The following is a 20,094-nucleotide window of genomic DNA, read 5'->3' as shown; positions in this document are numbered from 1 at the left end:
GATTCGACTTGTAGTCTAAAAGAATACTGCAGTTGATTATCATCATATTACTTGCGGAGTAAAAATAAAAAAATATATGTATAAAATTAAAACATGCTCGTTATCCATTAGATATCTTGCTTTCTTTCGTTGTAAGTGTTCGCTTCTTTTGTCCGCTGCGAGGTCTTCCTGGGAGATGTACAAACTAGGTAGATAAATAATTAATCGATGCTCTAGCTGAACGCGCTTGTATAACTTTATGGAATAAATATTTCGATAATATGGTGCTTACTACTTGCTAAAAGAATTGCCAACAATATGAGATTGCTAATCGTTAGTGTCGAGGAAAAATTCGCAGGATGCCTCGCATGGGTACCGAACTTACCTCTCCAGGGAAACTCTAATTTTCCAGTATATCCGTTGTGGTAAATATACCTTGAGCCACTCTTACTTAGATTGAAGATTCCTACTTATTGGTTCAAACGTACGAAATTATATGATACATGCGGTTACTGAGAGTTAGAATAAAGATGCGATAGTTCATTAGTTCGTATTTTTGGAGTTTTCAGGAGTTATTTTATTTCGAATAATTTAATAGTCCAATTATTTCTTCGTGAGCTCTGATATTTAATGTCCAATGCTTTTTCGTAACTGGTTTACCGACAGTAGCTCTTCTATTGCGATGTATGTAGGTTTTCGATGAACTTTAGTGACGAACAAATTATCCTCTACTTGCACGGGTATATCGAGGAAGGGTAAAGACTGATTTAGTCCAAATACACAGGTAAACTTCATGACCGAATTGAGTTCTAAGGCCACGCATAGTTCAGTCATGTGATCTTCGTCCCGAACAATTATTATTCCTATAGATTTATTGGATACAAGAGTTACAGGAGCATCGGGCAACTCCAGAGGGTACAAACGCTATAACGGTCTCAGTACGGCGCCAGCAGCAGTTCTCAACTTGATGGTGCGCACTATATTACTCCATCTGTTCCCTTGACGAGTTCCTTGACTCTCCACAATGGCCATTCATATATTTTCTTTCCATCTTTTCCAATTAATACGAGCTGTCCTACTGTCAGTTCAGTTGACTTCTGAATGGGTTTGCGTTCCAGAAGACCGAGGTATTCCTTGCGAAAGCGTGCGTTAAGAGATTCCCTTAACTTTGCAACTTGTTCATTCCTACGACGGAAGCAAGTTGCTGTTATATTTTCTAAATTGAGAAAGTACGTACTAGATCCTGCATATCAACCCAAAATTCAACATTTGTTTTCTCATGGAAAGAGGGTTTCAAACCTGAATGTTGAATACAATTTTTAGAGTCAATTTCGTTTTATATATACTTACTAAGATACCTAAGCTCAGATACCATATTTACTCATCCGGTGAAACATCGCCCTCGTCCTGTTGACCGATTAGGATAAAATGGCAATTCGTCGCCATAATTAAAAACTTCATTGAGTAAAAATAATGATAGCAGTCATCTATGTCCATCGAGTCTTCTGATACAATGACGAAAAGAAGCAAGCCGCGTAAAGCTTCAAGACCATTAAAATATGTTAGGAAGGTTTAGTGAAAGTGAAATTAGAACGATTTAAAATAACAGGGGAATTTTTGTAGAAGTGATATAGAGATCATTGACATGATATAGGGAGCATATTTCCGAAGCTTCATTCATTAAAGCGATTTACGACCGTAACCCCTTATTCCAGGTAAAAAATAGTATTGAATTTAAATTCCGAAATGTTTCTGTGCACGCGATATAGGGGTTTTCAGCATTCGCTACATCAAGTTTCGTGCTGTTTTAAAACTGAATCGACACTTTTGCGGTTAAATGAAGTATCTAACAGTCAGACGAATTTTCAGTGTGCCGATTTTTAAACTTAAATAATTTATATTATCATTTATCATGTATAACTTCGAATGATAATGAAGTCCTAGGAATTTCACCTTGATTGCTGTTATAAGCTGAAACAGGCCGATAAAACTTAACAATTAACAACTCCAATGACCATTGGAGCCAATCATGTCATTTTCGAATCAAATACTTGCAGTATTTTTTTCTTTGAGATTTTAATTTGCAGTAACTGCTTTTTTGTTAGTTTGGCATAAATAAAAAGGTTATCGCATGTGTTTTTTTGATATAACAACTGAATATTTGAATTTATTGGAGTTACTCTTTCCATTGAGGTAATAATTTTCCTGCATTTGGACCAGAGAAAATTCAGCTTGCATCTAAATTTATTATTAAAAGAAAACGTGTGTTTCTTTAGCATAACTACAATTTTATTTTCTGTGAAATAATATTATTGAAAAAAATGACACTAAGACCACAGAAGGAGTATAAATATATTTGAATAAACATTGCGCTCTATGTAGCATTCTGTGTCAAAATAACGATTTATTAATCAAGGAATAAACTGAACTTTTTACCCAGGCGGTTGGGCCAAGATACCAAATCGGGGTCAAAGTTGGTTTTGAAATGTTGCTCGCAATGTCTCGCGTTTTCTCGCGGCATGCGTGAGTGGCGCAGTTGATGGCGTACCAAGAGGCGTCGTTTACTGTTATGAGAGTAAAACAATAATTTGTGTGTCATATTTATCATCGTTTTAGTTACGCATCGAATATAATAAAATGTAAGTGCCAAACAGTTGATTGTCAATTGCTAGTTTTCTTTACTTAGGTGAGAATGTGAAAGACGTCCATCAGAAAGACTGTGAATTCACCATTCTCTCTTTTACAAATGGCGGACGGTCTTGCCTAATATCGATTTAGATATTTTCTTCACAATCCTTCAATATTATGGGCTAGATAAGACGGGTTATAGATTTGTTTTCTTAAATTATTCAATATTCTTATTTGTTTGCTTATGAGTGTGCAGCATAAGAAATGGAATTTCGTTTATGATGACTTTGCTGAAAGTTTTTCGTTCTGCAATTCGCTGCTAAACTGGCTGAAGCTCTAAATGAAAATGGGAAACTCAAACATCATATCAACTCTCTTTGGAATTTTGTGATGGCCAATGGAGAATGGCGTTTTCTTAGTGTACCTTGGACATTTCAGTTAAATCATTTAATAATATTGTAAAAAAATTTAGAAAGACATTTGTTCAATTTATTTTGCTACTTTTTTAGTTATTGCTACTAGTATTCTTTTTCAGGTAAATTTTCTACATGTATTTAATTGGGACTAGAAGCAGCTTTGTGTAATTTTTGAAATGATTTAGGTATGTGACTGATTTTTGGCCTTGAAGTTGGAGTACAGCAATTATTCAACTATCAAATTCAAAGTCATGAATTATTACACAATACACATACTGACATAGCACGAAATTCATATTAAGAGACCCATTATTATCTTAACCCTTTCCCGGGCGGACATAGAAATAGAATTACGATGAAATTGCAATATTTGAGGATTGTACTTAAAAGTATGACCAATTCTAAGATATATTTACTCATGAACATTTTTCAAAAAATTTTGTATATAAGTAGTAAATCACAATTATTGAAGTGATCATATATGGTGCCTTGCCAGCTTAAGGTATAAAAAATTTGCGGATTTTGACATTGAAAGTTTACTATTTAGATGGTGGAAAACATCTTGATTGCTCTTTTATGCGTGTATTATAACACATACAAAGGAAGCAATCAAGTTGAAAAAAATTATAGGTACATTTAGTATTTTATGACAAGATATTTCCAGACCATCCATATAATGAGACATCCATGCCATCTGTAAAGAATCACATTCATATACAACATATACCTAAAACTTGTGAATTAATTATCAGTAAGAATTAGTATTGGTGAAGGACATGTTATCGTCTGGTTCAGTACAGAGACCATCTTGCTTGCAACTGCGTTGGCTCTATGTTCTGTAACGAAGGGAATGCCATGAGCTTGGACTGCAGTCAAAGTCAGGGAAAGCATCAAGTGCTGAACTATAGGTACGTTAGACTGAAAAACATGGCTTAAGTCCTAATACCGCTAACCACTAAATGCTAACAAACATATTGACCAAGCGCTGTAGAAATTTACCATTAGCGGGCATATGACCAAACATAGTCACTTCCATCCCTAAGCATTGGCGGGCGTATGCTCATATATGATCACACTAATTTTCGCCATTATATTTCACCATCTTGCATTTGCTTCAAGTAAATGGCATCATAATCAGTTTATAAAGCAAGTTTTTAACTATGATACTAGCAACTATCATGGCCTTTCCTACAGTTCTTCATGGGCTAGAGCTGCTAAAGTGAATACAATGAGGGCCCAAAATGCCGTTTTGCCATTTATTCAGAATACTTAGTTTTTAATTTAGCTCACACAGACAAAAGAGCGCGTCAGAGCGCTACGTCATACATGACGTAACTCGTACACGATCTGTGATTGGTTGGAGCTTGTTGGCAGGCTGCCCCAAGCAATGTGGGTGATGTGGGGGGCTTTTTTTTACTCCCATTTTAATTACCATATATGGTAACTTACCCGCGAAAGGGTTAGATCCATAGCTTGACAGCCTTGAGTCCTTGACTACCTAGGTATTTTTTGTTCATAATAGGCTAATTAATATTTTGGCTTGCTTTGTTATTATTTGTCAATAATAAAAAAAAAAATCAACAAAGGTCACTAATTCAAAAAACATTGTTTTTTTTATGTTGGAATTGGGTGCGTGCTGACCTCTGGTCAGCAGTCATGACCTTTAAATTGGTCATACTCATAGGTACATGCTGCATAAAAGCTTTTTCACTAGCATCAAAAAATTAAAAGCTCACGTCACACTCGTATGTTGAAAAAAATTCAATTAAAACGTATTTGTAGCAATCCTAAAAAACTAAAACATTTTGTTATGCTGGACATGATCGCAACCAGCCCTACCAGGGCTGGGAAAGTCCTATTTTTTTCTGAAGTATTGCAGCTCTATCTAATATCATATAATTTCAGTAGTAGGTATGAAATTTTGCCACTCTAATGTCATACTTTTTTGTATGATTGAAAAAATTGCTGTTTGCACTTTGCAAACGTGTTGTTTAATAAAATTTTCAGCTTCCACAAACTTCAGTATATATGGGTACTTTAATGCTCCTGCCTCCTGCCAAAATAACATACAGAATGTAATAACATTAGTAGTAAGTCTACATTACATTAGTAGTAAGTAATTAGTAAGTAGTCTACCCTAAAATTTTTGGATTTTGGCTTTTCCAGTTTTTAATCTCATGTTAAAGCTGACATTCTGCCCTATCCAACAGTACCATTGCCATCTCTGTATGCTGATTTATGAATTTACGACAGGTCGTGAAAGAGGGGAGGGTTGTGGAGTTCTTTAACAAATTGCATAGATGGTAATTAGCTCCCTAGTTTTTTAAATAGTGTCTGCTGGCGCTGTGGCTGTGCTTCCGTTATCATTTTAGTCTCAGCTTAAAGCTAATATTTTCAGCTATCCAACGGTACCATTACCATATCGGTATGTTGATTTGTGCGTTCACTTCGGATCATAAAAGGGGGGAGGGTGGGGGGTTCTTTAAGAAATAGCATAGGCGGTAATTAGCTCCCTAGCCCTTTAAAAAGAGTGTTAGCCGGCGCTGAAACTCAGTCACCCGCCTGGCTTTGATAGAGGAGGTGCGGCTGCAGTTGCTCCCACCATCTTTGAGTGGAATCAAGCTCCAGTAATGTTTAGTTTCGTACCCTTGCTACATTGAGTTCCTTTTGCAATGCGCGTGGGACTTTGTCGCGCTCTCCTCAACATTCACACTTATTGTCACGGCAAACGTATCTCCTCCTAGAGTTGTGAAGCTACAGCAATGAGACATATACCATTCCATTTGTAAAGACCGTACCTATTGAGTAACAAAGCTGTTTTTTAGATTTGTGCATAGTTTGGATTTAAAATAGAGGAGAAAATTTTAAGAAAATGAGAAAAAAAAAACAGAAAAATGTGTGAAAAAAAGTAAGGCAAAAATAAAAAATTGGGCTTCATTACTAGATTGGTATGGTCATTATGCATCGAATGATATGCGTCTCAATGTTGGAGCTTGAAAACCCCCTAGGAGGAGATAGATTTCTTCAGTACCCCCTTTTTTGTCCGTTTTCTATGAATTTCATATTTTCTATTGAGAAAAAAAAATCATACGAACAAAATCTGTTCTTTTTTTTTGGTTTTACATATATGTGTGAAATTTCAGAAAGATCCATTAGTAAATGTGGGAGTTTTTCCGGATGGTAGACCCTCCCTTAACAACAAAGCAACCCAAAACATTGACTAACCTAGTTGCGGTCATGTCAGAGTGGTCAAGCTGCATTATCACTTGTTCAGTTGCTGCTTAAGTGAAGACAAATGTTAGCGACTGTGTTTTTTTTAGGATAAAATTAGAGATGTGGGGGTAACACGTGCATGGGACTTTGTAAATAATGAGTTCACGGCCCATAAATGGCTTTTCATGGCCTAGATATGGAATTCATGGCTCAAAGAAATGGAATCACGGCTGGCAAATCCATAAAACCATGGCTCAAAAAATCCAGTCGCGGCTTGCCAAGTAGATATATTCCATGCCTGATGTCAACAAACTAAAAGTAAAAAAGAAACAATGTACTAAACATTTGGCAGTCACCTTTGCCTTCCCACCCTTGTCTCCCTCAACCTCCTCACATTTTCCAAATATTTCTTAACACTCGCAAGTCTCAACCATAACTGCAGTTGCTCTCTTAGACAGACCCACAATCATTGCCATTCACTCTTTGCTTTTTCTCTCATGCCCCACTTTGTTAATCTCACCTCCCTCATTCAGAATCACCTCCATCAGAGACTGGCGCTCTCTCATACATCCCACATTCCATCGCCAAGTGTTCCACAGTTTCCTTTTCATCCCCATCACACATAAAACGTTTATCTTCCCTCCTCTCATTCCACCTGTATGTACATCCATTCACACCCAGCACCCCTGCCCTAACACAGAACAGAAGGTCTCCACCTCTCACTACCATCATGCATGCATTCATATTTTGGCATCACTTTCATCTGATACAGTCTTAGTGTCCTTTCCCTATACTCCTTGCTTCCACACCTTTAGCCCATAGTCTTTCACTTGCTTATTTATTTTTATTTTCCACTCTTTTTCATCACACACTCTATCCTAATTGCACCCTGTAACCCATTTGTCCTTTGGCCCAACATGTCCACAGTGCACCCATGCTTCATGCGTACCACACTTGCGTACCAATGGACATCTACGTGCCCGTGTGCTCACCTTCATATTCCACATTCACAGCAACATTGTGAATGTCCTTCATCGTCCACTCCCTCCAGTCTCACTTTGTGCCTCAAAACTGATCTTATTGGCCTCTCATTGAAGGTAATGTAGAATAATCAGAAAATGTAATCCATTTTGCTCAGTGAGTCTTGTGTTCTGTTTCAGATGATCAATGACAAAATTCAAAACTTTGATTTGTACTACTAATCAGTAGTGTCAGGCATAATTTAGAAATAAAATGCAGAATAGACAAATGTTTCATGGGTGATTTATGTTTAAAAATGGAAATAAGTTGCCTAAGGTAAAAAATCACCTCAGGGAAATATTTGCACATTTCTGAACTTTCATAAGAGAATGAAATATAACTCAGTACTGTACTCACTGCAGTGAGTGACAGAGCGCCCATTTTCTCGTTGACAAAAATGTGGTCATGGACAGACAGACAGACGGACATGACGAGCTCAATAGTGCCTTTTTTCCATAAATGAGAGAAAGCGCTAAAAAGAAATTGGTGAAATTGTCCATAATTACAGTTTTTACCTTGTTAGTGGCTAGCTTGGGTTATGAAATGTATCTTTCTTTTAAGCTGCAACTAGAGCTATTGAATCTTGAATTGCTGTGCAGGATCTAACTGACCTCAGTTCACAAATGAAGGATCTACCTGACTTCAGTTCACAATTCTGGTGATCACAAGTTAAAACTCTTCTGCTTTGATCTGACTCCAAAAGATCTTGATATAATAATTAGTCAGTTATTGAGGACACAAAACTACTTTACACTAATTATTTACTTTATTTCACTCAAATTTATAAGCGTCCCAAAAGGTGACCATCAAATTTATTATTGTTGCTTGCAAATTGCAACATTAAAATTGTACCATCATGAAAATCAATTTTGACTGGAAATAAGAGCTACAGGTGGTAAACTAGCTACAAAAACACGCTACACTGAAAAATTCAAAGCTCACAATTAAATATTGGACACCAAAATATAAAGTAGATATATACCACAAATTCCAAAACCGCAATGAAATCAAATCTCACAAGAGCTTTCCTGTCATTTATAGCCACAAGATTCTTGCTAGATGAATTAACTCCTATCCAATTGTTGATTAAATTGCACAATTGTGTGACAAGATTTCAAATGTAGAGTATTGCAAATTGGTCACTCTGGAACCACTAGACTAGGAAAAAAAGGAAAAAAAAAATTCTTAGTCCACAAGACCAGGAAAAAAAGGAAAAAAGGTAGGAAAATTCCAATTCTTAATTTTGTGGATGGCTCTTGCCAGTTTTCACTGTTCGTTGTACCTTGATGTCAAAATGCTAACATTTGCATAACTTGAATAAATTTTGTTTCATCTACAATTCCAAAGTTACTGGTTTTGGTTTGATTGGAAATCTTGACATCTTATAGCTTGCAAGATACCTCAGTCAGGAACCAAAGTGAAAAATTGGGCAAAAGCCACTGACCAATTGGACAAAAATGCCTGTGAATTTGGCTGATTTCACCCATTTCTATGGTATTTTCTCAATTTATTCACTGAAAAATAAAAAACCATTTATTTACATCCATAAGTTTTTTAAATCACCAATGAAATTATAGTTTTTATTTGCGATTTTAGGAAACTCCTGCCTGATATTCCAAATTGGGTCAGGAATATGTGCTAGATGAAAGGTGCTGGTTGGATGACAGGATCATCTCTCACCACGTGGCTATGCATGTTCATGTATTAGGGACTACATGTATGTTCAATGCCTTCAGTTGTCATAGTGTTAGCAGCTGTGACTGGGATGAGGCTATCATATCCTCTGTCCATACATCAATGAACCTACATGTATTAGTTACTGTCAAACAGGGTAATAAGGGATGGTTTTGAGTTCATTTTAAAGCTCTTTGCAAAGGCTATTGTATGGCACCTCTGAAAAAATTCCATATGCTATTTGTAAGGTGCCAGACATATAAGAAAATCATCATGAATTACCCCAGGGAATGGGGTAATCCAGAACACTTGAAATGAAACTTAATTTTAAAACGTTTGAAGCATGCATAGTGTACTCGCCCATTACTAACAGTACTTTGAAGTCCTCCGCTTCCTTTGTAGATTATGTAGATGTAGAATAAATGATATATTCTGTGGTTTTGACTTGTTTTTTTCTTTATTGATATGATATTACCATATCCATGATCATGCCTTTGAGCATTTACAACCACCTTGTCTACTGCAAGCTTCATATCAGCAGCTTAATAGCATTTCTTCTGTACCGTCAAACCGGGTAAAAAGGGACAGGCGGGGTAATAAGGGACAGTCCTCCAACATTTTGTAGAAATGTTGTAGCAGCTAAACTAATTAAAATACTATTGCAAAACTAAAAATAGTGATGTGAAGTTCAAAAATTTATTTTCTATGCAGCATAAAGCAAGTTGAGAAATCATATATTTATTACCTCTAAAAAATCCCTGAAAAAAAGTGTAAAAAGTGAGATTTTGGAAAAGTACCTCTGCTAAGGTCTGTAGCAGAAAAAATATATGTCGTATTGAAAAATTTTACTTATTAAAAGTTGCACACTAGTGTTGGCTTAAAAACGTGATTGACAGAAGAAATGCTACATGGCTGCTGATATGAAGCTTGTAGTGGACAAGGTTGTTGTTAATGCTCAATGGGATGTCAAGTGGATACAGTAATTTCACATTAATAATACGGTAATGTATGAATAAGGTAATAGTATATCAATGAAGAAAAACCAAGTAAAAATCACAGAAAATTTCATTCATTCTACATTTACATCATCTACAAAGGAAGAGGAGGACTTCAAGAGTACTGTTAATAATAGACGAATACACTCTGCGTGCTTCAAATGTTTAAAATTGAGTTTTATTTCAAGTGTCCCTTTTTACCCCATTTCCAGATTAATTAAGGAGCCTTTTATATTGTGTCTCACACCTTACAAATAGCATATGGAATTTTTTTTGGAGATGCCATACGATAGCCTTTGCAAAGACCTTTAAAATGTTTCATGGTAAGAAGTTATTAACAAAAAAACGCTCAAAACTGTCCCTTTTTACCCTGTTTGACGGTATCTGTAAGCTTACAGGACAGCTTGTAATTTCACACCATTTTATTTGGGTCATGTGAATTCACTAAAACAAGAAAAATTTGTAAAAACAAACCTGAAATGGGAAGGAATATTTTAGTGACAACCCTAATATTCTTTGTAGAAATAAATCATAGTTTAGGTTGATTACTTTCCATTCTATCATTCTATGTTGCCCAGTGTACAATTCTATCTATGAAATCTATGCAAAATTTTGCAATGACTGATGATGCATTAATTTTTTGTTAAATGAAATTTTTTTGCTAAGCAAGGTAAATGTAACCAAAATTTTTGTTGTTAATTGATTTTTAGTGAACTGGAGCCTTTGCTAGCTGAAGTCCTACTGTAAATGCATTTCTATGGATGTCCCTTGTTACTCCAGAGGGGGGGGGTGTCCCTTATTACCCCGTTATGCAGAAATGGCCACCATTTTTTTGGAATGAGATGCGCAAATTCCTTCAATCACATTTTTAAGTCCACACATGTGTGCAACTTTTATGCAAATAAAGTTTTTTAATGGGGCAAATATTTTTTTTTTTGCTACAGACCTTAGCAGAGGTACTTTTCCAAAATCTCACTTTTCACACTTTTTTGGGGGGATTTTTTAGAGGTAGTAAATGTATGATTTCTTAATTTGCTGTATGCTACACAGATAGAAAAATGTTGAACTTTATGCCACTGTTTTTAATTTTGCAATATTTTGAATAGTTTAGCTGCTACAACATTTATACAAAATGTGGGACAACTGTCCCGATTAAAGATGTCCCATCTAAAATTTTGGAGTTGAAGATGGTGGATATTTCCACTGTGATAACATCATCTTTCCTTCAGGTTCCATTTTGTAAACTCATTGATAGTGATCACCCTCCCTAAAGTTTGTTGAATCTTGCTAATGGTTTAAACTTGAGTATAGCCATGATTACCATTAAAGTTGATGCAATATTGCAGCTCAGGTTCACCTGTTATTTGAGCAAACCTAAATCCAATTACCACTGTCTACATTAGTTATAGAACCAACTGCCAGCAACTGATGCTATCTGTGAGGTCAGAAATGATTCACAGCTTGCCACTAAAGTTTCACATCTCCACAAAGGGAGATGTGAAAGGAAGGACTAGTCAAACATTCTCATGCTTTAAACAAAAATATATCAGGTTCAATAAATTCTAAACACATCTTATATATAAGAAATAAATTATCTTTTCTATTCATTTAGTTGGAAATAGGTTCTGATTTATTCTCAAACTAATCTCTGAAGTGACTTGGTGTGGGTGATATTTGTGCCAACTAAATATATATAAAGATACTAAATGGCCAGACACTTGTTCAATAAAGAGAAATTTGTTGTGTCACTAAATTTGTTGTCACTATCGTGTGTTCCAAATAGACCATATATTCAATCAGTCTATAAAAAATTTTCTGCTTTAAAAAGGCTTTTTTCTGACTTTTTTTTAAATATCAATGGTTTCTATATATTTTGCAGTATATACATCTTGATTATGAAATATTGGTGGTACAAATTCCACATTGCCTTAAATATTAGCAATCAAATCAAACATTAGTCAATTTAAATTAGTTATATATATTTTGTAATTCTGAAAATCATATTTACTTGCTAAATAATAATTTTAGCTCTCCAACTCCGGTGCAATAACTAGCTGAGTGAAGCACAGAGTGTGCCTTTCAGGTTCTCTTTGAGGTGCTACTGGATTCCATTCACATAGCTATTTGGTGAGGTTGGGCAGGAAGATTGTACAAAATATAGGCAACTTTATTTTATTTTTATTCAGATTATTGCAATGATGACCAAGATACTCAAAAAATCTGCTCATCAGAATGATTACCGTAGTATGCATTGTCCAGTAGAGTCAATAATAACATTATAATTGCTTGTAAACATGCAGTTCTCATTGTTGAAGTAATTTCTAGAGTTCCTTTGGATCTTAGTATTTATTTTATAGAAGGGGTAAAACAAATTTTTTCTGAACTTAGTCAAATGTTTTGTATAAAAACTTTACCAAATCAGGAACATCTGGAAGTATTGTTCAAATTTATGAAAATTTGGCCACAGTAAAAGGACTAGTTTTAGAATTAATATAAATAAATTCATGAATTTTTCTGATTTTTAATAAACTTTGGAAAAAGCTAATACTCTTTTAAAGAAATTAAAGTGGATAATTCTGAATGTTATTTAGTTAAAATTATGGAATTCTTTCTTAAATTCTTGGAATTACTTCTGTGACAATTTCTAACAGCAATTATTGGATTATTAATAGCAATATCTTAGTCAGTTGTTTTTGTTTTACACCTTTGTAATAATGTCCAATGTTACACAGCTGCTGACTAGTCATCATGTCTTCATCATCAATCGCGGTTGTGGAGGGTGAAGAAGGCAGGGATGAGATGTTGTCTCCGCTGGCCTCTGTCAACTCACAGGTATGACATTCTTTCATGATTTCTATGTTAAGTATGGAGTTGCATGAATTGTTGACGCCGATTTTTCTTCTAGTATTAAACTCGTGTCAAAATGAAGCAAAATTGCATGCAAATTTCATGGAAAGATATTAATGTTGAAAAATCTGTGGCTGTATCTACTGAAGAATGATTCTTCAGCAACAATATTCTCAAATGCTTCTATCAGGCTTCAAGTGCTCTCTCATCAAGATATACCGTACTTCTTGATTAGAAATTTTACCAAGTATAGAATGAATTGAAATGTGCTAATAAGTGAAAAGTAATGGCTGGCATTTTTTTTTTGCTAATGTGTAAAAATTAATGTTTATATGAAGGATTTTTTGCTGATGTGTAGGAATTCATACACAAAGAAGTTGTCACAAAAATTCCCCATATCTTTATGAAGGGAAATTTTTTAAAGTAGGTACTTATTTAATTTTCCGTTTGATGATGCTAGGAAATAATTACAATCGGTTAATACCGTAATCCCTAAAATTTGTCAACAATCCAGAATTTAATTTACCAAAAGCACCAGCTTCTTCTGTTTATTTTATCATAATTTAACATGATTTAAATCTAAAAACCTGTGGATTTTGCATTTGATCTACCTTAAATGCCATGCCATCTAAACTTTTGCCAAATACCTCCATGCTGAATGGGTTTCTGTTGCACCAGGTGTTTATTTGAATTAAGAAATTTATGTATGACCAATATACTGCAGTTGCTCCCAAATGCAATAATAGGAACATAATTGACTGTTCATTAAAATTCTTTGGCTCTGCAGCTGAAACTATATCTAAAGAGTTATTAGTTTTTTTCATGAAGTACTTTCCAAATACTAATTGTGGATATTTTTGGTGAATGATTTTGAGGCCAGCTCTTTTTTCCAGCATAAAGATAATCATCTCTAGTTTAAAGATACAGTTGTGCACAATGCCCAGCATATGTTGATATGATGTCACACAACTCTTATTCTGGACTGGCTGAGCATAAAGGATGGAGTTGTCAAGCAGGAAATCTACTTGCACAAGTTGCACATTCTTCCCAATGTCTGAATTTATGCTGAGCAGTGTGGTGTGCCAGTCTCCAATAACAACTTTAGAATTTTGGATTCTACAACTAGTCTTTCTGACTAGCAAAGTTCTTCAATTCTTACTCTTTTGACATCGTGAACAGATTTCTGTTGATTTTTTTTTATTGTTTCAATTCACAGTTTTAATGTCTTGCTGCAATTTTCCTATTATTAATTATTAACTAATTGTATTCACTTTCTCGCATTGGCAAACTGACGATAGAGCTTTACACCAAAAAAATTTCTCTATGAAGATAATGGTGAATTTTTGTGCCATGTTGTTTGTCGTTAAATTCTTTTCAAATTTATGATTCAAGCAATCCTAGTACATCTTTCCTATAATTCTCTGACAAACTTGCTTGTTAAAATAGAATTTTTATTTAATTCAATTGTATTTCACTATTTCTATTTAGCAGAACTGTCAAGACTAAGTGTTTAAAAGGAAGGTACAAGAAGAATGAAATGTAAATAATTTGTAATCATTACAGGGAGGATCATCTTTAGATGATCTGGAATCGGATTTGTCATCGTACCAAACATTAGAGGACTGTTCCCCTGGCTCCATCATCTTCTCTCCTCAAGACTTGCGACCAAGCGGTCCCAAGAAAGACTCGGGTGGAGCCACCTACAGACTGCCCTTCAGGCATCCCACTGCTGCCAATTTGGCGAAGAATATTGCCTTATCTGCTGCTCAGAAGAGTGCAGATGATGTTGCCGAAAAAGTAGACATGGAACTTGAGAATCTCAAACGGAAAGAAGGTCCTATACCATGCCAGTTCTGTGGCAAGGTCATGATGACTGGCAAAACATTACTCCAGCATTTGTCCATTCACACGGAATTCAAACCTTTTCAGTGTCCGCATTGCTCTAAGTCGTTTACTCGTAAAGTGCAGTTGCAAGGTCACTTGGTGGTTCATGGCATTGAGAAGCAGTTTGAATGTCCTGTGTGTCATCAACGTTTTAGTAGAAGAGACTGCGTCAAAGTGCACATGAGAATTCACGACAAGACAAAATGTGCTTTCTGTGAAGTGTGCCACAAATCTTTTCTGACAATTGGTGCACTAAATATCCACATGCGCATACATCGCGGTGAAAAACCCTTCAAGTGTCATCTATGTGGAAAATGTTTCACTCAGAAGAACCATTTGATAACTCACATCAGACGGCACACTAATGTGCAGGAAGTGCCATTCAGCAAGAAGTTGGGTCCTCGAATGTTCAAGTGTGAGCATTGCACTCGATCTTTTATTCGCTTGAGTGACTACGAGCGACACGTGCAGTGGAACCACGGTGCTGTAGCGGACGTGAACAGCTTCACCAGCGAGAACAAAGTGGCCTCGAATACTACAGAAGATTTAAGGGCCGTTAGAGCCCCTAGAGACGTGATGCGAGAACGCAGTCGAAGGTATGGCAAGCGCCGAGAACTTGTCACCATGTGCACTTCTGCAACACAAACCGATGACAGTCCTGGTCATATCATCATTCCTAGGCAGTACAGGCAGCAATATGAACAAGAGATTAAACAGAAAATGGAGGCTGCAGCTATTGGTGACACTGATCCGTCTGAGACACCTCGTCACATGGATGAGGATACTTACGATGCATACGATGATGGAATGGATCGTAATTACAGTTCTGATGACGACGAAGATGAACTGGACACAACCGATCAGTCTGTCTCTCAAGGTTCTGGTCAGGAGCAGCCTGTCTTCAGTATTGACACGTCAATCACCACGACCAACCCACGAGACTCGGCTCGTGATGCCGCGTTTGATGCCATAATTAAGGGATCCAACCCCGAAACTCTAAAGACAGTGAAGATGGACATGAGTGTAGAAGGACGAACACAAATTCCAGATTCGCTTGAAGCTGATCAGCCAGCTGAACGTGTGTTCATAATACAGAATGAGAAAGATTCCTTCGAACCCACTGTGACAACTGGTGATGATGAGATACGTAACGGATCTCCTGCAAACAGTGTGGACGTCTCGTGCATATCTGAAACAACTATAAGTAAATCAAATTCTGCAAAATCCTTCGTTAGGGATTCAAATCCTGGACCTAAAATTCTCTCTTTCTTTTCCAAAAGCAATCCTAAGCCAAAGCCTGTACAGATGCAGCCGGCCCAAAAAGCTACTACTGACCTCAATAGTCATGTTGACAGTGATAACTTCAAAGAACTCGTCAACAGTTCTTATCAAAGAATGCAGAAGTCTCCTCCACCAAGTGCTCTTGTTTCTGATCAGCTGAAGCTGACTACCAACGTATACCAGCCAAGAGCGAAGCGAGGAAGGCCCAAACTCAAGAAGATGGGAGTCAAGGGTGCAGCGCAGCTGCGTCTTATAAGGAAGACGATGATGAACTTCATTTCGGATGTTGAAGAAAACAAAGCAAATTATCGGAAAGAAGCTGAAGAAGCCTCGGAAGAATCACTCGCCCCAGAAACTGAAGAGGAAGATAATTCTGAGAATGTTGAGTCGAGGTCTGCATTGCAGGAACAAATTCTTATGGACGTCTCTGAATCTGAAGACAATTCGAGAAGAACTTCAAGGCGACGAACGCAAATCAAGCATGGAAAAGACTTTTTGTGCACCAGTAAGTCTTGCAATTTGTGTATTCCTTCTAGTAAGGATAGAAAAACTGGAGAATCTGTGGAAAATACACCTGTTGTTTCAGTGAAGTCTGACACGGTTGTCACAAAAGTTCCGAAAAAAGAACCAAATTTATCTGAATTAGCTAAGGAAGGATCTAAGAAAGTTAGCGAGATTGTTAATCTTTTGAGTTACGGTGTCAAATCCCTTGACGAACTGGCGGTTAATTCTTCATCTGATTTTTCAAATTATTTGTACGTTACAAACACCAGCAGTTCATCGGCAAATAACGTGTCTAATTCAGATCATGGGTCCTTCAGCGGTTCTGCTGATTTGTTGTCCATTGATGCCGAAGAAAGTTTCCTTGCCAAAACGTCAGTGGGAGAGACAATCGTTTCCCCTCCTGTGGATGTACAGTCTTTCTGTATCCCTACCTATTCATGTAAATTATGTGGACGTGAGTTCCGGTTCGAGGGCAAGCTGCACCGACATATTGAGTCAGTTCACCAGAAAAAGGCCATTTTTACAGCTGACGTCAAGCCTGGCAGAGGGCCTCGCTATCCTCTACAAATAAGCGAAAATCAGAGCATGGACTTGGAAATGGAACAACCTGGAATATCTGCCAATCAGATGATCCTCTCTGGCTTCAGTGATGTCGTTGAGGAAGTTCACTGGCCCAATGCAGATGATGGGGAGGAATTCAGACAGCCTGCCGATGAAAGTAATGCTTCCAAAAATCCGGAAATCGAAGCCCTAAGATCTGAGTGGGACGACGATGATGACAACGAAGAATATTCCCCTGATGTTAGGCCAACTGTTACAAAACCACAGCCTATTTTCCAAAGCACGCGGACATCGGCAGAAAACCGGCAACGCATGCAATCGGCTACTCCAGTGGCAATCAAGGCACCTGAGTATCTGCATATAGTAACTCGTGCCATTCAACCCATGGTCACTACAGTGACCGACACTTACTCTGGTGGAGTGGTTGTGAACATGAACAAGCTTACTGGACTGGTACCAAAGTCTGAAATCGAGATCAAGCGCTCTGCTGTGGCTTATAAGAGAGCTGAAGAGCCGCAACCGAGTTCCTCGGTCGCTAATGCTGTTGTCACGAACTCTAACAAACTGGAAGACAAAAGTTTGGATTCACGATGCCAGAGGCTTCTGCTCAAACTTTTTTCCCGCTCGTTGCTTGCGAAATGTGGGTTGGGCGAGGACCATGTCTCAGTTGTCCTGGGCCGCATTTTACAGCATTATGGCGTAAAAATGATCGAAGATTACGGCCAAGGTCAATACGAAGTCTTGAAATACAACTTGTGGCGTCTAATGGAATGGAAAGTTACTATTGAGCAGATGGAAGACTTTTATCGCGAGAATAAAACTGTTGAAGAGATGATGGAAGACATCATGAATGAACGTGTGCCTTTAGTGCCTCATGAAGTCATCACTCAAGCTAGAGCTCAAGAAGCGGCTCAACAAAGACAACAACAACACCTTGTGGAAGAGATGGTAGTTCAGCACGTTGACGGAGAGCACGTGGTGGTTGAGCAGCAAGTTGAAGGTGAACATGTGGTGATGCAGGGTAACGAACAAATAATTGTCGACCACAGCGGCGGGCAACACATCGTGGTGCACAGCATGCACGACCCGAGCATTGCAGGACAGCAGCAGCTTATGATGCAGACTGTCACAAGCGGAGGTGTGCGGCAACAACAACCAATTGTTATTCAGCAAGACGGCAGCGGCCAACAACTAAGCCAGGAGACGGCAATGCTTGTACAACAGGTTATCGGAGGCCATCACCAGTTGACACAAGTTGTACTAGCCCACGACGTGTCACCAGAGATGCTGCAAGGCGCACATATCGTCACTATTGACCCGACAACAGGACAAGTATTGTCGCAGGTAACGGCTGAACAAGTCGTCCTGGCTACCCATGACGGGTCCATCGTTAGTAGCAACGCAGGCACGGTGAGCAACGCTATTGTCACCGGGCAAGACGGGCATGGCCAAGAGTCTATTATCGGTAGTCAGGAGCCTGTGATGATGTTACAGCAACAGCATCAGTACGTGTCAGCTGCCTCGAACGTTTCGTCATCGCAGATGCAATGATATTAATCCGACACATCCGTTATGATGTAAATGGAATTACATTCGTCACGGAATAATCTAATGCTTCCTCAGACATATGATTAGAGATGCTTTTAAACATAACATCTGCAGTGCATGCATCGCTGCAAATTTCCTCTTATATCACCGACATATATTGTGCTATCACGTTTTTTTTTGGAGCAATTTGATAATCAATCGCCATTTGTTAAGTGATCCATTGAATTTAAATTGTTGTTAATAACCCAGTATGCATATTGTATTTCTCCCTGAATTGTAGTTTTTGTCAATTCTCCATTTTTATTTCTTTTCCTTACTTAAAATGACATTTATATTTTTACACATAATGTTTAATTTTCCGAAATCATAGGAATTTAATTCACTCTACCGCAATGTTTAGTAGCTTAAAAATTTCATTAAACGATCAGTTCTTGATGAGTTGAATTGTTTGTAAATTTTATTTGCTTGTCGTATGTAGAAATGGTAATATGAGTTCGTAATGATTGAGTATGGGCAGAATTGTTTACAAGACACTATTTTTAATTTCGCTGCTGCATTCAGTGAAGTCATTTTCTGTTGCTCTTTCCATCTTTTGTTTACATCTAGTGCCACAGATCATTATTGTTTTTTTCCTTACTTGTTCACTCATAGCTACTCTCCTGTATTGAGACTCATCGACCTATGGGTTGATCATTTTTTGAAGTAAAATTCGACTAATGAAATTCAAATCTGTTGCCAATTAAAATTACATTTTTTCATGAAGACCCGAACATAATACAGTCCATGTGAGGCGGTTTCACATAATCAGACAAAAAATTATTCAAAATGAACCTTAAATTTCCTCTCCGTTTTTATTACTGAATTAAGTATGCGTGATAACGGGGAATAATTTACGTTAATTACCAGTTTGATTCTTATCTAAAATGTTGCATTGAGTAGCTATGAGTAGACGGTTTGCGACATGTGTTGAGTAGGCTTTGTACGAAATGGAATATCGGATCTACTTGTTCATGATCAGAAAACCTGCTTATTCAATAGAATTCATTTGGCACTTTCACGACAATGAAGCTGATCTTTTATTTTGTGTAGGGATTTCTACCAAAGGGTAAGTATAGGATGTACATTTGTATTATAAATATAGCCGCTCATGACTGTTCTTTGAATAATTTTTGCACCAATTTCATATGAATTTTTCTTCAGTTCGAATTCTTTGATGCAAGTTAAGAATATACATTTTATGTTAAGAGTTCACTGTTAACATCAATCTGGGTTAGGCTATCTACTTGAATGAACAGTAACTGTCGGATATTTGTGATGAGTTGTGTGTATGGAATCTAGTTGTTTAGTACATGTTTCCGTTCAGAGGTGATCTGGATATGAGGCGCTGATACCGGAATGAAATGTACATACAGGCGCTTGTTGTGGAATCTCTTTCCTTGTTGCGCGTAGTTTGTTTATTTTCTGATCCAAGCTACATCATCTTTAGTAAAGTACCTTGCTTGCATACGCAAGTATGCAAGCCCTTGTCATTTTGTTAGGCATTA

At 37.1% G+C, this 20,094-nt stretch overlaps 1 protein-coding gene across 3 annotated transcripts; it reads left to right on the top strand.

Annotated features, from left to right (window-relative positions):
• Window positions 1-2,489: 2,489 nt before the first annotated feature.
• LOC108671307 lies at window positions 2,490-19,967 on the top strand. Of its 3 annotated transcripts, none has more exons than XM_018158819.2 (3): window positions 2,490-2,618; window positions 12,658-12,757; window positions 14,336-19,967. In XM_018158819.2, exons 2-3 carry the CDS (start codon window positions 12,674-12,676, stop codon window positions 18,551-18,553), a joined length of 4,302 nt encoding a protein of 1,433 aa, XP_018014308.1. In that variant the 5' UTR covers window positions 2,490-2,618; window positions 12,658-12,673; the 3' UTR covers window positions 18,554-19,967. The 3 variants fall into 3 exon arrangements, with proteins under 3 accessions (XP_018014308.1, XP_018014309.1, XP_018014310.1); XM_018158820.2 differs by lacking the exon at window positions 2,490-2,618 and adding an exon at window positions 2,784-3,142; XM_018158821.2 differs by lacking the exon at window positions 2,490-2,618 and adding an exon at window positions 11,927-12,052.
• The last annotated feature ends 127 nt before the right edge of the window (window positions 19,968-20,094 follow it).

This window comes from Hyalella azteca, unplaced genomic scaffold (genome assembly GCF_000764305.2).
Source record: "Hyalella azteca isolate HAZT.00-mixed unplaced genomic scaffold, Hazt_2.0.2 contig2444, whole genome shotgun sequence".
Taxonomy (NCBI): Eukaryota; Metazoa; Arthropoda; class Malacostraca; order Amphipoda; family Hyalellidae; genus Hyalella; species Hyalella azteca.
Note: the sequence above shows the minus strand (reverse complement) of the source record. Positions and strands in the feature narration are given on the sequence as shown.

Bases quoted from the DNA above. Each gene is read 5' to 3' on its own strand.
- LOC108671307 (XM_018158819.2), top strand. From the start codon at position 12,674: ATGTCTTCATCATCAATCGCGGTTGTGGAGGGTGAAGAAGGCAGGGAT. The intron at 12,758-14,335 runs GTATGACATTCT...TAATCATTACAG, and splicing joins TGGCCTCTGTCAACTCACAG to GGAGGATCATCTTTAGATGA.